Here is an 18,159-nt window from a genome sequence, read left to right as displayed (position 1 = left end):
TTATCACAGTTGTCTGTTGTTGACAACAACAGTTCTATACTGGGTGATTATCTTTGAAATCATATCAATTTTCAATTCTTCAATGATATCCTTCAATTGTTTTACAGACATTGATTCTGGAAATGTGAATGTTTGAAGTGACAAATTTTAAACAAAAAGTTGAAAAATGAACAAAGAATGGAAACACACTTCAATTTTGTTATTTTTCTTTTTTGAGAAATGAAAATTGAAATTATTAATTTTTATAATTTTGGAATGATGAATGACAGGACGTTTGAGACATCAATAAGAATGAAGTTTATCCTCTCAATGGAAAGGACTCATTTTATATGAAACAATGAATTATAGAAAAAAAATCTGTTATTTTTATTTTGAATTACAAACAATGAAAGTCAAACACATTGTTGAAATATTTGGAAAGCTTTTCCATTTCTTTTCTTTTTATGCAATACCAAAAAAACAAAATCAAAACATTCATTTGAATATTTTGTTTTGTTTGCAAGCACCATATAGCTAATTTTTAATGAAAACTACATTTTGTTTAATTTACAAATTAAATAGAAATTTCATATAATTATCAATTTTCTGTTCACACTAATAAAACTTCACCAAAATGGAAACAGAACCTGAGCAATGTAATTATTTCCAAATGAGAAAAGTTACGTGAGTGGGAACAGAAATTCGTTAAAATATGAAATTTTTGTTTTTTATGAAAATTAAACATTTGGAAGTTTTCATGAAAAATTGACAATATCATCTTTTTTTCATTAAAAAATGCATCATCCTTGATTGGTCAATGCAAATACAGTATCAAATAACGATAAATATTACAGATGAAGTGTTCTTTTGAATTTCAAAGATAATTTAGCAAAATGATAAACAGTGGAAATATTTAAACCAAATGTCAATAATGAAATGATTTTTCATAATTAATCAAAAAAGCCATCCCTAAATTCACTTTCACCCTTAAATTCTTCTTAACTTATTTATTCACAAATAAATGGGGGGAAAAAAAATGATTCATTAATTCCGAGTTATCCAGAGTTCAAGCCAGAAAACGAATATTTTTCATTTGTGGAATATTTTTCGACTTCTTGTTGAATTTTGCGTTTTCAGTTTCCTCAGAAATAAATATCATTTGAAATTGCGATCTTTTTGTTTTTTTGATGAAAACGCGAAAATGAAACAAAATGAAAATTTAATTATTGATTCAAAAATTCATTTCAATAATTTTTTAATTTTCATTTTCATTGCAGATAACACAAGGCAATTTCTTTTCATCAAATGGAATGATTTAAAGGAAAAGTGAAACAATTTGAGCAATTTCATTTTCTTAAATATTGCAAACTGCAAAATCTCTTTCAACAAAATCAATCCATTTCAAAGCATCTTTTCATTCTTCCATTTCCTTTTCGTTCCATCTCTCACTTCCATCCCTTCCTTCACATTCACTCAACCCATTCACATCGACCTCTTCTTCCTCTTCTTCCACATCCACCAACACCAACACCAATACAATCCCCTCCTTCTCCCTTCACTCATCTCTCTCCATCCACTCATCCATCTTCCTCCACACCCACAACCCCATCGATGGTGCCATTCTCCCCAACCTCAACAGCCCATCTACTTCTCTTTCTGCATTCAATGCTTCTTTCCTTCGCCAAACACGCTTTTCACCAAATGATCTTGTAAAATATAACGGATCCGAAACTCAAAGAGCGAAACCTGGTAGATTGTCCTTCACTGCTTTGAATAGCTATATCTTTGAGTGGTGTGAATGGAATGATTCAAATGGTGGAACTGATTGGGGAGGTGCACTTTATGTCAACTGCTCAAACGCAAATCTCACAATCACATCTTGCTCGTTCAACAAATGTACATCAAGCAATGGTGAAGGAGGAGCAATATTCTGTCGATACTTGTTGAAAATCAGCATCACAAAATCGAATTTTACAAGTTGTTCTGCGCTTCATGGAGGAGCTGCGAAAATATGGAGTCCACAAACAAATTCTGTTTGGACATTCTCTGAAAATAGAGTTGAAAGCTGTTCAATCACAAACTGGTGTGGAACTGGTTGGTATTTTGGTCTCGGAAATGATTATACAAATTTTCAATTTCTGTTTATCAAATGCAAGTGCATCGCAAATTCTGGCAACGATTCAACTGGCTCTCTCACGTTTCATTGGCCTCCGAATAACAAGCCCAACCTGTTTTCAATCGTTGAGTGTCAGTTCATCAATAACAAATTAACTTCATCATCCACTTATGGCGGAGCTGCCATCTATTTGGATGTCACTTACTCTTGGATGAATGGAATAAAATTCATCACATTCTGTTTCTTCGATGGCAACACTGCCAAAAATGGCAGAGGAAACGATGTCTTTTTCAATGGCAGCAGTATCACCCAATCTCCATTTGAGAATTGTGGCTCAACAACTCCAACAAAAAGAGTGTGGAATAATGGAACAGCAGACAATGCAGTGTACAATGGCTGGCTCCCCCTCGTTGCCCAGAACAAAATCGTTGCCAGCAATGGAACTGATGCTGATGCCTGTGGCAGACCCCAACAGACCCCATGTGCCACCATCGAGTATGCCCTCACCAGCTTCATTTCTCTCCTCCAAGACGCATCTCTCACCCTCCTTTCCTCAACATTTGTTCCAACTCAAACACTCACATCCAGCGCAGTTGACACAAAAACAACAGGAAATAATGACTTTTTTCTGATTCTCATATAAATTCTTTCATCTTCAAATTTTGAATATTTTCCATATCTTTGAAAATTTCTTGAGGTTTCATCTTCTTTTCAATTGAAGTATATACCACTTATTTTTTCAAAATCCTAACCATCCGCTCAGATAAAAACATTTCTTCAAAATTTCTTCATTTATTTTCTCTTCTTAATCAAATGCAAATTCAGCTTGTTGCTTTACATCATCTATTTCATCTCTCAAATAGCATTTCTTCAATCATATAAGAAAGTTCTTCAATTATTATATTTTCATCAGCTTTCATGTTTCAACATGCTTGTATCCGATTCGCTCAACTATCTCTTTGAAATTTCCCTTCAAATATGCCTTTTCCTCAAAATTGCTTTCTTTCTTTGTTTCATCTTCAATGGCTCATTAAAAGTGTATCACATTGAGAAATCTCTCAAAGATCATCCACATTATAATTTGTTCCAAATAACGTCTTCTGCCCTGCTCCTTCTATTTTCTGTGAATTCTTTCAACTTCCAAAATAATAATTCAGATTTAATTTCTATTTTTTATTGTGCACTTTGTGGTCGGCTTTTCTCGATAGGATTTAGAATCATTTCCTTTGTAAAATAATTTCTGATGATATTCCGTGATTGAATGAATATTTCTTTTGAATTTCCAAATTGATGCAGAAGGCGAAGCCTTCCTTCCAATCTGAGAGTTGTTGAATGAAATGAAAAAAACAGTTTAATTTTTGTTGTTCATCGAAGAAAGCGTTGAAGAACATTTGAATGAAAAGACAAATTTTTTTCTTGTCAGAATAATGAATGAAACATAAAATAATGGCGTATGCGGTGAATGGACGCTGAGAGGAAGAATTGTGAATGATAAAATTGTTAGTTCAATTTTGCGATGCACTGATTGTACAGCTTAAATGCATCAGGAGGTCGATGACCTGATCCAATGCCAAGTGATTGAAAACGGCATTGAAGAAGCAGAAGATAATGGTGAAGATTTAGCAGTTCGTTGGAAAGAAGAAGAAAAAGAAGAAGAAAAAGAAGAAAAAGAAGAAAAAGATGAAGAAGAAGTTATTGAGAGATGAACAATCAGTCAAATAACATTTCTGAAGAAGATGATGAAAATGACTTGTATGATGTTGTCGGATGATGAAATGTCACATTTGATAAGTTGACTTCGAAAGGAATATAAAACCCCAATAACAAATAATATTGGCCAATTCGCATTTATTTGTCTGTGAAGATCAAATCTTCAGTTCATTTGCAAACTTTGAGTGGTTTCATTTCCCTTCTCTTCAAAAACAAAAAATAATGATGTTTGTCCATTGGCTCTGAAAATACAAAAAGCATCAAATGAAAATGCAAGTGAAGATGAATGCGAAGACGAAGAATCAGCAGAAGAAAAAGAAGATTGAGAAAAAGAAAAAGAGGTCGAAGAAGGTGAAGAAGGTGAAGAAGGTGAAGAAGGTGAAGAAGAAGAAGAAGAAGAAGAAGAAGAAGAAGAAGAAGAAGAAGAAGAAGAAGAAGAAGAAGAAGAAGAAGAAGAAGAAGAAGAAGAAGAAGAAGAAGAAGAAGAAGAAGAAGAAGAAGAAGAAGAAGAAGAAGAAGAAGAAGAAGAAGAAGAAGAAGGTGAAGATGAATAAGAATAAAAAGAAGAAGGTGAAGATGAAGAAAAAGAAGAAGAAGAAGAAGAATAAGAATAAAAAGAAGAAGGTGAAGATGAATAAAAAGAAGAAGAAGAAGGAGAAGAGGTAGAAGGAGAAGGAGAAGGAGAAGGAGAAGGAGAAGGAGAAGGAGAAGGAGAAACAAAAGTTGTTCAGTTGATGATTGAAGGAGTTGAAACAAACGACTCTGGGAAAAAGTTGATTGGCGCGTGCTCATCAATCGCTGATTCCATTGGAGAAGATGCTGCACAGTTTGAAATGTCTGTTAATGAGGAAGAAGGTGAAGAAGAAGAAGAAGAAAATGATGATGATGATGATGATGATGATGATGATGATGATGATGAAAATATTAAACAGTTGAATATGCCAAATCATATTCAATCTCATTCAATCTCATTCAATTCTGCTCTGTGTGTGACTGCCACAGCATGTCGAGCAGTTTCTGTTGCCTCATCTGAAATCCCACAACAAGCAGTCGATTGCAACAAGACACCAAACAGCACAACAAATTGTCCCTCCTCTCCTCTCCTCTCCTCTCCTGAGTCTGTCAACACATTCACCCAGCCACAAGCAGATTGTCTTCCTCATTCCCACCGTTCAGAAACAGCCTGCTCCTCTCCCACCAAAAAAACTGCACCCAGCCAACCTGCTGCTCCAATCACATTCAGACAATTCAAATGTTCGCATGAAAATAATATCAATCGCTTCGCATTCCAATTCCGAGCAGGCGCTCCTCAAAAATGCTTGTTCCATCATCTCCTGCAGCACCTGCGCCGCAGACTCGCCCCCAATCCAAAACTCGTCTGAATCCTGCAATTAATTCGCATCTCCCGCTGCCTCAGGCGCTTCTCCCCGGCTGCCCATCGCTTCCTCTCAGCAGCAGCGTCTTCCCCATTTTTTGAGGCATTTCCCCTTCAGCAAGAAGATTCTCGATGCCTTCACCAAAGCCTGCCTCTGCCACAATCAACAAATCTCACTCAATTGAGGCCGGCTGGCCAAAAGCAGCAAAACAAGCTCCAGAAAACATAACACAGAACAAAACCAAACTCTCTCCAGATTGCACTCAAAATGCATCGCTTCTCCAACGACAAGCAAAATCGCCCCAACAAAATCGGCCTTCCTGCCTGAAACGTCCCATCCAGTCACAAACATTCGCTGATCGCCATCCAAAAATAAAATAAAAATAAAAAATAGTTGCATTTCTCCGCTTCTTCGCATCTCACACTCCAAAAAGCTGCTTTTCTCGTTCATCTGCCCCTCTTTCCCCATTTTGTTTGCTTGTTTGTTTGTTTGTTTGGCCTCTCAATCCATGCTGCCCCTCTTTCCTCATATTTTCTTCTTCAACAGCAAAATAACAGCCCTCGCAAATTCGTGCTGAATCGCCCCGCATGCGGAGCAAGTGACCCCCCTGCTGCCAGACTTGCCTTCCCAGCACATCTCCTGCCGTGCCCCAACAAAGGCAGAGCATTCACATTCGAACTGAAATTACCCTGCAGCAATCGCCTTGTCGCTGGCACTTGTGCTCCAACAGCATCTGCAGCTCCAAGCACCCGCTCTATTCCTGTCGCTTTCATCGCCACAACACTCCTTTCCAACAAAGAGCTCTCAGCAACCGCTGCAGCTGCACCCCGCCGGTTCCAATGACAGAATCTCCCTGATCCAACGTTGCAGGCACAGCCCTCAATTTCGAACTCTTTTGCAGCAGGTCTAATGGCATCATCCACTTGCGCCTTAGCAGTGATTCCATCGTCCAGATACATCGCCCTTATGCTTCTCCAATTCGCATGCCCCAAGGGCTCGTTTCCCCCTCCCCGAGGTTAATGCGATCCAGAACAACTCTTTCAAACATTTCCTTTGCGCGCTGCTTGCTCACCAATCACAAAAACGAATCAATCCTTAAGGGGAAGTTTTTTCAATAATGATTTTATAGCATTAATCGAACTATTCATTGCGTTGCCATACACAGCTGGCTCACTGCCGAGCGCACAAATTAATTCTTCACAAGAACGCAAACCCAAACCCAATTCAAGGATGGCCACGCTTTGCTTTGCACCCATGTTAGAGAAAAAAGTGGAGCAATATATCTCCAAAGCCAATCCCCTTGCCGGCGATACAAATAGCATCAGTGACGCCATGACAGAGGAAAGAAGACGAAGACAGCACATTCAATGAGACAGAAGAATTTCAAGCATAAAAGCTTCTTCTCAAGCCCAAAAGTGAAAATGCTCTCATAGAATTCATTCGTTGCACGAGTAATGCAGTTGTAGAATGTAATGATTTCCTTGTTGCGATAAATCAGCATCCGGATCTGCGTTCTCACACAAAAACAACCAAATAAACTGCTCAAACAAATAGAAGCTCATACCACAAAAACGGCGTATCTTCGCTGCACGTAATGATTTGTGCTCTTGCAAAAGGAACTGGTTTGATGATAATACATATTTTCGTTAGGAGGCAGCTCGTTTCGGGCAAAACTTGCCCATCTGAACTTCTTTAAAGTTTTCCTTTTACACACTACTTCCGCGCACTTGCCTCGCACAATACAATTTTGTTCATTCAATTCTATCGCAATGCAATGCTGCGGTCTGGTTTGAATCATCAGCCAGCTGATTTAAATCATTCTGCACAATGCCCGATTCGTTCCAAGGTTCAGCGCAATCAGCTTTCACGAAAATATATTGGCGCAAATTTTACATTTCTAGACAAACAGAGAAAAGCATATTATGCGCGTAAAACGACTCAAAACTCGCATAAAAATTCAATTAAGTGTTTCGTATTGGATTATGGTTATAAATGCATCATTATCGAGCATAGCATGGGAGCTATTCGTGGTAATATTTGTTAATAATTATCAGCAACAAATGAAAAGCAAATATTGTTTTCGGAATCAATCGAACATTCGTTATGAAAAAAATGGATTATGATCATCAAAATGCTTTTGTATTGCATTTCCAGTGGCTGTTCAGAATGGTGTCTATTTCGTTGGTTATGCCGAAGCAACTCGTTTTAAAGCTGGATGAAGTATTAATATTTGTGTTTGCGAGTTATTTTTCATGCTTTGTTGCACATGAATGGAAACAATTCATCTACAGAATGAATGATGCGTCAGCGCAAAGCGCTGCACCTGTACAGCAATAGACGAAGGACAATGTTACTCTACAAATGTTGCTAAGGTTCGCATTGCAATGGGCCCGGAAGAAAGATTTGAAGATGGAAAGTCTTTATGAATGGTAATTATTCAGAATATTGGAGAATACGAAATTAAAGAGGGGGACGAAAAATATCCATTTGAACATACGAAAATAATACTTTTTCGATAATGATGAAGTTATGTTTGTACGATGATCCAGATGGATATGCTTCGTTTTGGTCATCATATATTTTCAAGCTAGATTGAGCAAAGAGAAAGAGAAAAAGAAAAACAGGGAAATGTGGAAAAGAAGAAATTAAAGAATTGTTTGAGCAAAATGAAAAGCTCAAACACTCAAGCCAGTCTAGCACGACCATTGAAAAGGGATAAAGGCAAATGGATAACTGCAAAGAAAAATAAAGGAGGCAACAATAACAAAAGGAGTACGAATAAGAAAAAATGAAGGAAGGGAACTACCATTTGCGAATGACAAAACAAGTGGTTGAAAAGGCGACGAATTTGATTACAGTCAATGAGCAAGGCAAGGGAATGTTTTGTGTTTGCCTGTACCAAACAAAGACAGCAAGCAGCAATATCTGCTGAATCGACTGCTTATTTCATTCATTTGTTCTTGACTTGTTTGCCTCAGCTGCAAATCCAATAAAGCAACAGGGCTTACAAACGCAGTTGTCTGGCAAAAACAAAAGGACTTATTTTTGCAGAGCGAAACAACGGAACACGAAGCAAGTTTGAAGGGGTAAAAATCCGCCTTCAAGACAGCCACGAGTTACAAAGCATGGCAGAGTATCCCAACAGAGAAATGATTCATTACAACAAATAGACATGAAAATGAAAAAGGGAAGAATTGCCAAAAGAGACGGATGACAGGGCATCACAAGAGGAAAGCAAAGAAGAAAATGAAAATATTTGCCAACTTTGTGATGCAAATGTGAAAGAAAAATGGAAAAGATGAAGAAAACTGCGGAAAAGTGAAAGACTTGAGATTGATTCTAAATGAACAGGAAACATCGAAGCAAAACACGATAAAGCGAAATGAACGCGAGCGTGGCAGCGACAAAAAAGAGAAATGAGCAGAAGAGATATTTCAAGCAAACGAAAAACAGCACCAAAGTGAATCAAAAACAAACAAGAAAAGAAAAGAAAAAAAATGCCAGTTTGGATTTGATTGAAAAGAAAAATGCGGCAGTGTCGAACAGTTGGCTCATCGTTGCTATCGTCCTTTTCTTGTCCTTCTTCAGATCAACTGAGTGTGCTTCAAAGTGTATCAAATGCTTGCTGCTTGTTGTTGCATGCTATTCTTTTCATCTTCACAGGCTTTTTTGTTTTGTCTCGTTGCTTTCCACTTTTCTTTTCCAGAAAAAGCTCAATCTTGTGTTGCTCTCCCCTGCTCACTTCCGAAGCATTGATATTTATCAACGCTTTTTGCCTCAAACTACATTGGCATCGAAAGGTGTTTGCACAACTTAAGCTTCGTGCGACAATCACATGCTAATAATAAGTGATGGCGAGGGTTATTCCACTTCCCCCATTCCTTCGTTTTCTGCTTCCTTTTCCTCCTCATTTTTATCAAACTTCTGCGACATCGTCTCAAGTATTCCACCTAACAAATCACATTTCTGTTGTTTGTGATGCCTTTCATCTTCGTCATCCTCACTCACTTCCATGGATATCAAAAATATTGTTATTTTCTTCCCATCAAAATCCATCAGATTCAATGACGGGCCTTATCTCCTGTGACTGTTCAGGAGCACAACACTTATTTTCAATCTGTCGCAACCAGCGGTCGAGTCTGTGTAGGAATGGAAGTGATGCTATTTTAAGCCAAGAAAAGTCGATCAGGGCGCACAACAAAAAACAGAGAGAGAGAGAGAGAGAGAGAGACGATTCTTTCTTTTTCATTTGGAGGTTGAAGGGTATGCAGAAGAAAAAGAAGGAGGAGGAGGAGAAGCTGTTCAGAATGAGTGATTTGACAGTGCCTTTCGAGAGATTTTGCAACTTCATGTGCATTCAACGAGTCGCGAAAAATAAAAAGAGAAGACGAACTGAATTTGAAGGAGAAGTACATTCAAATGAGAATTTACGAAAGCGGGGCATGAATAGCATGCAGACAAATTGGAATGGAAAAAATGAAGAAATTATAATTTATGTGAAACTACAAGATATCATCGAAGAAATACTCTTTTGAAGAAAGGAAAAAGATAATACCTTCGCACTGAGGGCTGACTCGAAATTGAAGAAACAAAATTAGAGAAACTTATGAGGATATATTTTTTCTGCGTTGATGTTATTCTTTTTCTAAGCAAATAGTAGCATATATGCCATTTGAAAATGGGATGAAAGCTCATGAATTTGGCAATGATACGGAAAATATTCAAAAATTAAAAGAAATAATGATAGAATATTAACTGTTTTATATGATGAAAATAGAAGGAATAATAAAGAAATCAGACAAATTTCATCATTTCCAGTGATTTTTGTGTCAACTGCACAGAAAGTGAGTGTTTGAGTTGGAACAAATGTTGAGGAAAGGAGGGTGAGAGAGGCGTCTTGGAGGAGGGAGATGAAGGCGTTGAGGGCATACTCGATGGTGGCGCATGGGGTCTGTTGGGGTCTGCCACAGGCATCGACATCAGTTCCACCATTTGCAACGATTTTGTTCTGGGCAATGAGTGGGAGCCAGCCATTGTACGCAGCGTTATCAGCAGTTCCTGCATTCCACACTCTTTTTGTTGGAGTTGTTGAGCCACAATTCTCAAATGGAGATTGGGTGATACTGCTGCCATTGAAAAAGACATCGTTTCCTCTGCCATTTGTGGCAGTGTTGCCATCGAAGAAACAAAATGTGATGAATTTTATTCCATTCATCCAAGAGTAAGTGACATCCAAATAGATGGCAGCTCCTCCATAACTGGCAGATGCAGTCAGATTGTTATTTATAAATTGGCAATCATTAACCAAAAACTGAGTTGGTTTATTTTGTGGGGGATCATTAAATGTGAGAGAACCAGCAGAATTGCCCCCTGTATTAGCAATGCACTTGCATTTGGAAAACAAGAATTGAAAATTTGTTGGAATTCCTTCAAGCGCAAAATACCAACCCGTTCCACACCAGTATGTTATCTTACAACTTTCCACTCTATTTTCTGAGAACGTCCAAACAGAATTCGTTTGAGGATACCTGATGCAATTTGCTCCTCCATGGCCAGCCGAGCATCCCGTGAAATTTGATTTTGCCATATTTATTTTCAACAAGTAATGACAGTATAATGCCCCTCCACCACTATCACTTCCTGGACAATTGCAATTGAAAAACGAACAAGAAGTGATTTCGAGATTGGCATTTGTGCACTCGACATGAAGTGCACCGCCATTATCACTTCCACTATTTGAATCATTCCATTCACACCATTCGAATCTGTGGCTGTTCTCATCAAATGAAGTCAGTCTTCCAGGTTTCGCTCTTTGAGATTCAGATCCGATATGCACGACAGCAGCATTTGGTGAAGAGCGTGTTTGGTGAAGAAAAGAGGCATTGAAGGCAGAGAGAGAGGTGGATGGGCTGTTTAGGTTGGGGAGAATGGCTCCATCAATGGGGTTGTGAGTGTGGAGGAAAATGGTTGAATTGGAGGATTTTGTTAGTAAGAAGAACACACAAAAATGAAAGAAGAAAACCAGATAAAAATGGAAAATCAAATATCTCGGTATTTGTTTATTTATTTATCTTCATCATTCTCAGCTTCAATCAACTCACCAACTCATTGCATGCTCTTCAAATTCTTCTTCCACTTCATCATTCACTTCATCTATTTTGAATTTCTTCAAATTTGATATCTACGTCAGAGATCGTGAATGAAATGAAGAAAAAGATGAACTTTTGCAACCGAAGGAAATATTCAGAAATAAGAAAGAGAGGAAGAAGAATGAAAGAAGACGAAAGAAGAGGAGAAAGAGAAAGAGAAATAAGATTCTGATTTTTAGGATAATTGATAAATGGAAATGAGATTGAGAGGGTTGAAGAGATTTTTGTGTTAAAGAGAGAAGATGTTTCGAAGAGGAGATTCGAGTTGAATGTTGAATTTGGGAAGAAAAGTATTTGGATAAACGGAGGGTAATTTTGAGAAGCGATATAGCAAACAAGGATGAATGACAAGATTCAAGAAATAAACTATCAAATTTGAGAGAAAAGAAGGAATGAGAGAAGAGGAGAAAATGGAGAAAGAGATAATAACAGGAAAAGAGAAGGGACATGAAAAGACTTTTCATTGGAAAAATTAGAGAAGGAAAGATAAGCTACGGTCAGCCATTATATTCAGCATTATCAGCTGTTCCTTGATTCCACACTCTTTTTGATGCTGTTGTTGAGCCACAATTCTCAAATGGAGATTGAGTGATATTACTTCCATTGAAAAACACGTCGTTTCCTCTGCCATTTGTGGCAGTGTTGCCATTGAAAAAACAAAATGTGATGAATTTTATTTCATTCATCCAAGAATAAGTATTCCTAAAAACATTGCAGCACCTCCCCATGAAGTTGAATTTGATGTCAATTTGTTATTTATGAACTGACAATCATTGACCAAAAACTGACTCGGTTTGTTTTGTGGAGGATTATTGAATGTGAGAGAACCAGCGGAATCGTTACCTGAATTTGAGATGCACTTGCATTTGGAAAACAGGAATTGACCGTTTTCTGGAAAAGCACCAATATAAAAATACCAACCAGTTCCGCACCAGCTAGATATTGAACAATTTTCGACTTTGTTTTCTGAATGGTAATAAGCAGAATTGTGCTGTGGATTTGTTGTATGAACTGCTCCTCCATGAGCAGCAGAACAATTTGTGAAATTGGATTTTGTAATATCAATTTTCAACAAACTATTACAGTATAACCCTCCACCTTGCCCCTCTCCGGTGCATGAACAATTGTTGAATGAACAAGAAGTGATTTCGAGATTTGCGTTTGTGCAATTGACTTTAAGCGCACCTCCATCACTTGATCCACCAGTTGAATCATTCCATTCGCACCACTCAAAGCGATGGCTACTTGCATCGAATGAAGACAGTCTTCCAAGTGATTTTCTGTGAGTTTCAGTTCCAATATGAACGATAGGTGCATTTGATGAAGATCGAGTTTGGTGAAGAAAAGAAGCATTGAAGGCAGAGAGAGAAGTGGATGGGCTGTTGAGGTTGGGGAGAATGGCTCCATCGATGGGGTTTTTGGTGAGCAAAAGAATAAATCAATAGAAAAAGAATAGAGTTATATTTGTGAAGCGTGCATTCACAATGATGATTATGAAATAGATGAGAGATTGATCATTATTTGAATCTGAATATGATAATTGCTTTTTTTCGGGGTTTTCTTTGGAAAATTGTTTTTGAATGAGTGAGTGATCCAGCAAGAGAAGAAGAAAAAGATTTTCATTAGAGTGTGAATTATTTTGTCGAAAGAATGAGTGCTGTTTGAAATTGGAATAGTGTGTTTGCTCAGAGCATTTGTGTTTGTTGAGCAGTTTCATTCTGTTTGCCTTCTGAACGATTGTGCTTTCTGTGGTAAAGGCATAAAAAGATTGATAAAAAAATATCTGTTCTTTGTTTTTCTTTTTCTTAGTATTTGTTGCACAATAAAATAATTTGAAATGAGAATTTTTGTGCATGAAATGGTGAGCTTGTGGTTTGCCATTGTCGAATTTTGAAAGTGTTGTTAATTGTTGTTGTTCTCGAAACGGAGTTATTTGTTTGTTCTGATTTTTTCAAAAATGTTATTTTTCTTGGAGCGTGAATAATTGTGGATATCTTTGTGAATATTCAATCCTCGCAACAATTATTGATATTTATTTGAATTAGTGTTTTGATGTTTTTATTTTTATTTTATTTTTTTTTTTAATAAATAAAATAAATTATTGGCAAACCCATACCGCCATTGGTGATTGTGATTTCACTGCTTCTGCAACATCCATATTAAAGACAGAAAAATACTTCTTTTTATTGAATTTTTTTTTCAATAACAAAAAACACCAAAACAATCTAAAATACTGATTGCTTATGAATTCAATTTTTGAATATATTGTTTTTCATTTTTTTCCTCATTTTTGAAATTCTATTTTGTCTGTCAAACATTTCGGTTTGAAAATTCATTTTGAATATTTGGAAATGAACACTTGAAATTGATAACTTCTTATCAATAGACCATATCCTTTCTTTCATCTCAAGCATTGACTTTAACTGTAATAACTATATTTCAGACATTTTAATATGGATTGATAAATAAATGGGAAAAAAACTTGCAATAATCCACACCCCCAAATTTAAGTCATTTCAAAAATAACAACAAAAATTATTGAAGTTAGAAATTTAATGATTAAATTTGGTATAATAATCTTTATCATAATTTATTATTCAAAATTGATAAACTATTTGGGGAAAAATATGGACTTCCAAGCTTTTGATGAACAAATCATAAATAATTTGTTTCACTAATAACTATTTGAAACTTGTCAGATTTCAAAATAAATTGGATTTTTTTATCAAAACATCTGCGTCACCTTGGAAAAGGCGAGACAAAGTCATTCAGTGCACGTCAGGTTTTTTTTTTTTTTTTTTTTTTTTTTTTTTTTTTTTTTTTTTTTTTTTTTTTTCCTGAGAAAAACCAACAATTTTAAAAAATTTTGCTAGGAAAAGGATAAAACATTTACCAATAATTCAAAATTCTCATGACAAAAATTTTTGCACAATTTTTAATCAATTAACTTTAATTAAATATTAATTTATTACTATTCTTTTTCACACTTTCACATAAATTATAACTTTCACTAAAAATGTGCAACAAGATTGTTTAATTTGTTTGTTAATGTTTTTGAAGAATTGTTTTCTGTTTTGCATTTTTATTAATATTCATTTTTGAAAAGAATAAAACTTCAGTGTGTATTAATATTGGAAAAAATATTATCTACAATAGACATATTTCATGATTCTCCATATTGATTCTTGTAATTTGCAATAAAAAATTTATTCATTTTTGTTAAGAATAGTTTGTTTCGACAAAAATAAAAATATTGCGAGTTTTAAAAAATAAATTTGAATCAAGGAAATATTTTCCATGAATAAAGAACAAAATTCTTTCTTGTTACATATATTAAAAATGATTTCAAAAATTATAAATTATTTTGTTTTCTGTATCCTAAATTTGTTTCTTTGTTTTCATTTGAAAGTTGCTCCTCTCCTTTTTGTGAAAGTTTCTTTGGATGAATAAAAAAAATGCACGTCATTGCTATTCATTTTGATGGTTCTGATTAACTTCCTCGTTTTTTAACATTCATCATCGTAATCATCACTATCTCATTCTTTTTCTTTCTTTTCTTTATTGAATTCTTCGTCTTCTCCTCTTTATTATTTCCCCTCCTCCTCTTCTCATCTTTTTTGCTGTTTCAATTTCTATTTCTTTATCTTTATCTTATTCTTATTCTTATTCTTATTCTTATTCATATTCTTATTCTTATTCTTATTCTTATTCTTATTCTTTTTCGCAAGTCGCACTGCCTCTGCACTTGCCCTCCGCTCCCTTTTCCTCCTCACTTCCACGCAGTCCATTCACGTGAACAGCTCCAGCTCCTTTTTTCTGCGGATCCCGCTTCTTTAAGGTTGCACATCTCTTCGTCGCTTTCCACATCCCGCAACGCCATCACATCCTCCCCGTTCACCATTTCTTCCAGCTGGCTTATGTTCGGAAGCAGCACCTCCGTCTCCCAGCTCCGCAGGATGTGATAACACCCGTGCACCACACAAAACACAACTTTCTTTGAGTATTACTCACAGTGAAGCAGCTCCAGCATCCGTCCCACATCCAAATTCGCAACTCCAAACAATTCTCTCGTTTGATGTTCATAATTATCTTCCTCTTTCTAAACACCACTCTTCCCCTCCTCTCTTCCGTTTCCACATCCTCCATTCCCTTTTTTTTCATCATGAACATCCATCCTTCCTCACCACATTCTTCTCCAGTTCTTCATTCAATTCCTTCAATGTTTTCTCAGCATCCACTCCACACTTTGCTCTTCTGCTTTTCCTCTGCCATCTCCTTGGGATGCACAAGTCTCTGATCCTGCTGCTTCCTCTGCCGACGCTTTCGCACGTGGAACCCCACAGTAATCACCACCACTATTACACACATTGTACTCACTTCAATATGCAGTATGATCGTCTTCCCATTCAGCTCAAGCAGGCTCTGCCCCCTGCCTATACCTTCCTTTCCTCTTTCCAGTGTAATTGCTGCTGTCTCGTTGAACTTTTTTCCTTCACTTACGTCATCCTCCCCTGTCTCCTCCCCTGTTCTCCACACTCCCCCTTCCCCGCCTCTCCGCTCCTCCACAGCCAGCTCCTCGCTCAAATACACCACATTCGCCAGCACCTCCTCATCTGCCCCTCTCTCCTCAATCACCCCCCGCCCGATTCTCCCGAACCCCCGCCGCTCCGTGTTCTGCCCTGTGCTCTCAAAACTGTATGTCCTCACACGCTGGCCCCCATCTGCCCCACGCACAATTATCTGGAAGTACAGCCCGCACTGCACCAGCTCCTGCACCACGAACTCCAGCCGCGCCTGCCCCCAGCTGCATGTCCAGCTGACGTTCGAAAGCACGGAGCAGAAACACATACCAATTGCGCCTGCTGTTTAACCATCCTGTTCAGCTCGCATCTGCTCCCCGGACCAAACATATCGCTCACTGCTGTGCTCCCCACCTCCGCACGCTCCCTCCTCTGTTGGAACACCTGCATATCGATCTGTCTCAGCTCATCCCCAATCGCCACACACTCCTCAACCACCAGCACGCATCTCTCTTTCCTCCTCAATCTCACATTTCCATTTTCAAATGTCATTGAAAATATTAACAACTGTGACTCAATCACCACAAACCCTGCTGCTGCTCTGTGCTTTTCAACATCTCCTTCCTGCTAAAAAATTCTCTCAGCACCGCGCAGGCAACAACACGTTCTATTTTCTCCGAACCGTTATTCGCTTCTGATCCTCAGCCTCTAAACTCCTGCCATTGTCTAAGTTTTGATAAGCACATCTTTTGTCCGCTCCATGTCTATGTGAAGAGCGTGCTTTAAAGGTTGAAATAAGTTTGTAAAAAAATATAAGAAAAAATGAAAATATAAAAATTTTTCACAAACGATAAATACAACAATTTTTTAAAGATGAAAATTTATATAAAGACATTTTTTAAAATTAAAAATACAAACATTTGAAAAAATGGACTGTTGACTTAAATCACTTCAGCGACAGACAGTGACGTGAATTCTGTGGTATATATTCTTTAAAGAAATGATCACGACACAACCCATTGTTTCATAAAAAATTGAAAATGAACGTATGAAAAAAAAAAATTAAAATCAATTATTAAACAAAAATAAAAATATTTTACCACTTATCAATTATTCTTTATGTTATCAGTTTCAAACAAAAAAACAACATAAAAATGAGTGAATAAAATATTTTTTCAGTCATATCGCGTCACTCCAATAATGTTCACGTCAGAAGGCATGCGACGCAGATGTTTATTCATATCTGTAAACAAACGTCATTGACATACAAGCAAAATGTTTTGTAACCTTTCATGTATTTAGAAAAATAAACACTTTTCTTTCAAATTATTTGATCACAGAAAGTTTATCTTGGATGCATAATTCTTCAATGAAAATGCCTGAAGCCAAATATTTGGCATAAGTGTAACAAACTACCTCTTTCAATTAAACAACTTTTTTCGTTTCAACAACATATTAATCAATAACATAAAAAATTAACACATTTGGGTGGAATAACTTTTTGAAATGTCAACGAATAATTTCAAAAAAGAATTGTTGTGATCTATACCATAATTAAATCCTTGTTTATATCTTTTTCGTTAAAAACGTTAATGATTGTGATTTGAAAGTTTATTGATGTTCTAATTACTCAATACTTGAAATGTCACAAATAAAGTTTGAAATTGAACAATCTTTATCATTATTTATGTTGTTATTACTGAAATATAAAATATCGCAATAACTTCTGTAAATTAAGTATTATCCCTTCAAAGATCAATCATAACAAAATGCCTTACAATATAATCATGAGAGAGCAATGTTCGATGACATACTGTTGATTCTAAAATGTCACTGAATTCTAAAAGACAAAGGTTTAACATTCATGATCTAGAAATTTTTGAAAAATGCTGAAAAAACAAAATACAATTTTTCAAGTTTCTTGACAGTAGATAAATGAGTGAATTGTCAGCTTGATCGCCATCCACTTCTAATTCAACGTTTTCAGATAACAGAGTGGGTAGTTGTTCAATGACAAACTGGTGTTGAACTGGCTGGCATTTTAACATTGTTGATTTTCCAACATGTGCTCAATGTTTATCTTCAAAATGCAAGTGCATTCCAAACTCATATGGTGATTATGCTGTCTCTCTCACATTTCATTAACCTCCGAATAACAAGCCCAACATGTTTTTTATCGTTGAGTGTCTCTTCATCAATAATAAATTGACAAGTTCATCAACTTCCAATGGTGGAGCCGCCCTGTGTTGCACAAACACTTTCACTAAAATGAATAGTGTAATATTCATCACGTTCTGTTTCTTGGATGG

General features: G+C 36.5%; 2 protein-coding genes across 2 annotated transcripts; both read right to left on the bottom strand.

Annotated features, from left to right (window-relative positions):
• Positions 1 to 5,720: 5,720 nt before the first annotated feature.
• MONOS_15295 (uncharacterized protein) lies at positions 5,721 to 6,140 on the bottom strand (the record flags this gene model as incomplete). The annotated part of the gene is made up of 1 exon (XM_067868161.1): positions 5,721 to 6,140. One exon carries the CDS (start codon positions 6,138 to 6,140, stop codon positions 5,721 to 5,723), a length of 420 nt encoding a protein of 139 aa, XP_067735516.1.
• A 9,417-nt stretch (positions 6,141 to 15,557) lies between these two features.
• Positions 15,558 to 16,402, bottom strand: MONOS_15296 (uncharacterized protein; the record flags this gene model as incomplete). Its single annotated transcript, XM_067868162.1, has 2 exons — positions 15,558 to 16,146; positions 16,239 to 16,402. The coding sequence occupies 2 exons, from the start codon at positions 16,400 to 16,402 to the stop codon at positions 15,558 to 15,560; spliced, it is 753 nt and encodes a 250-aa protein (XP_067735515.1).
• Positions 16,403 to 18,159: the final 1,757 nt, after the last annotated feature.

This window comes from Monocercomonoides exilis, assembly GCF_001643675.1.
Source record: "Monocercomonoides exilis strain PA203 chromosome Unknown scaffold3-2548433, whole genome shotgun sequence".
Lineage (NCBI taxonomy): Eukaryota > Preaxostyla > Oxymonadida > Polymastigidae > Monocercomonoides > Monocercomonoides exilis.
The sequence above is the reverse complement of the archived record's forward strand: the minus strand, read 5'-3'. Positions and strand labels throughout refer to the sequence as shown.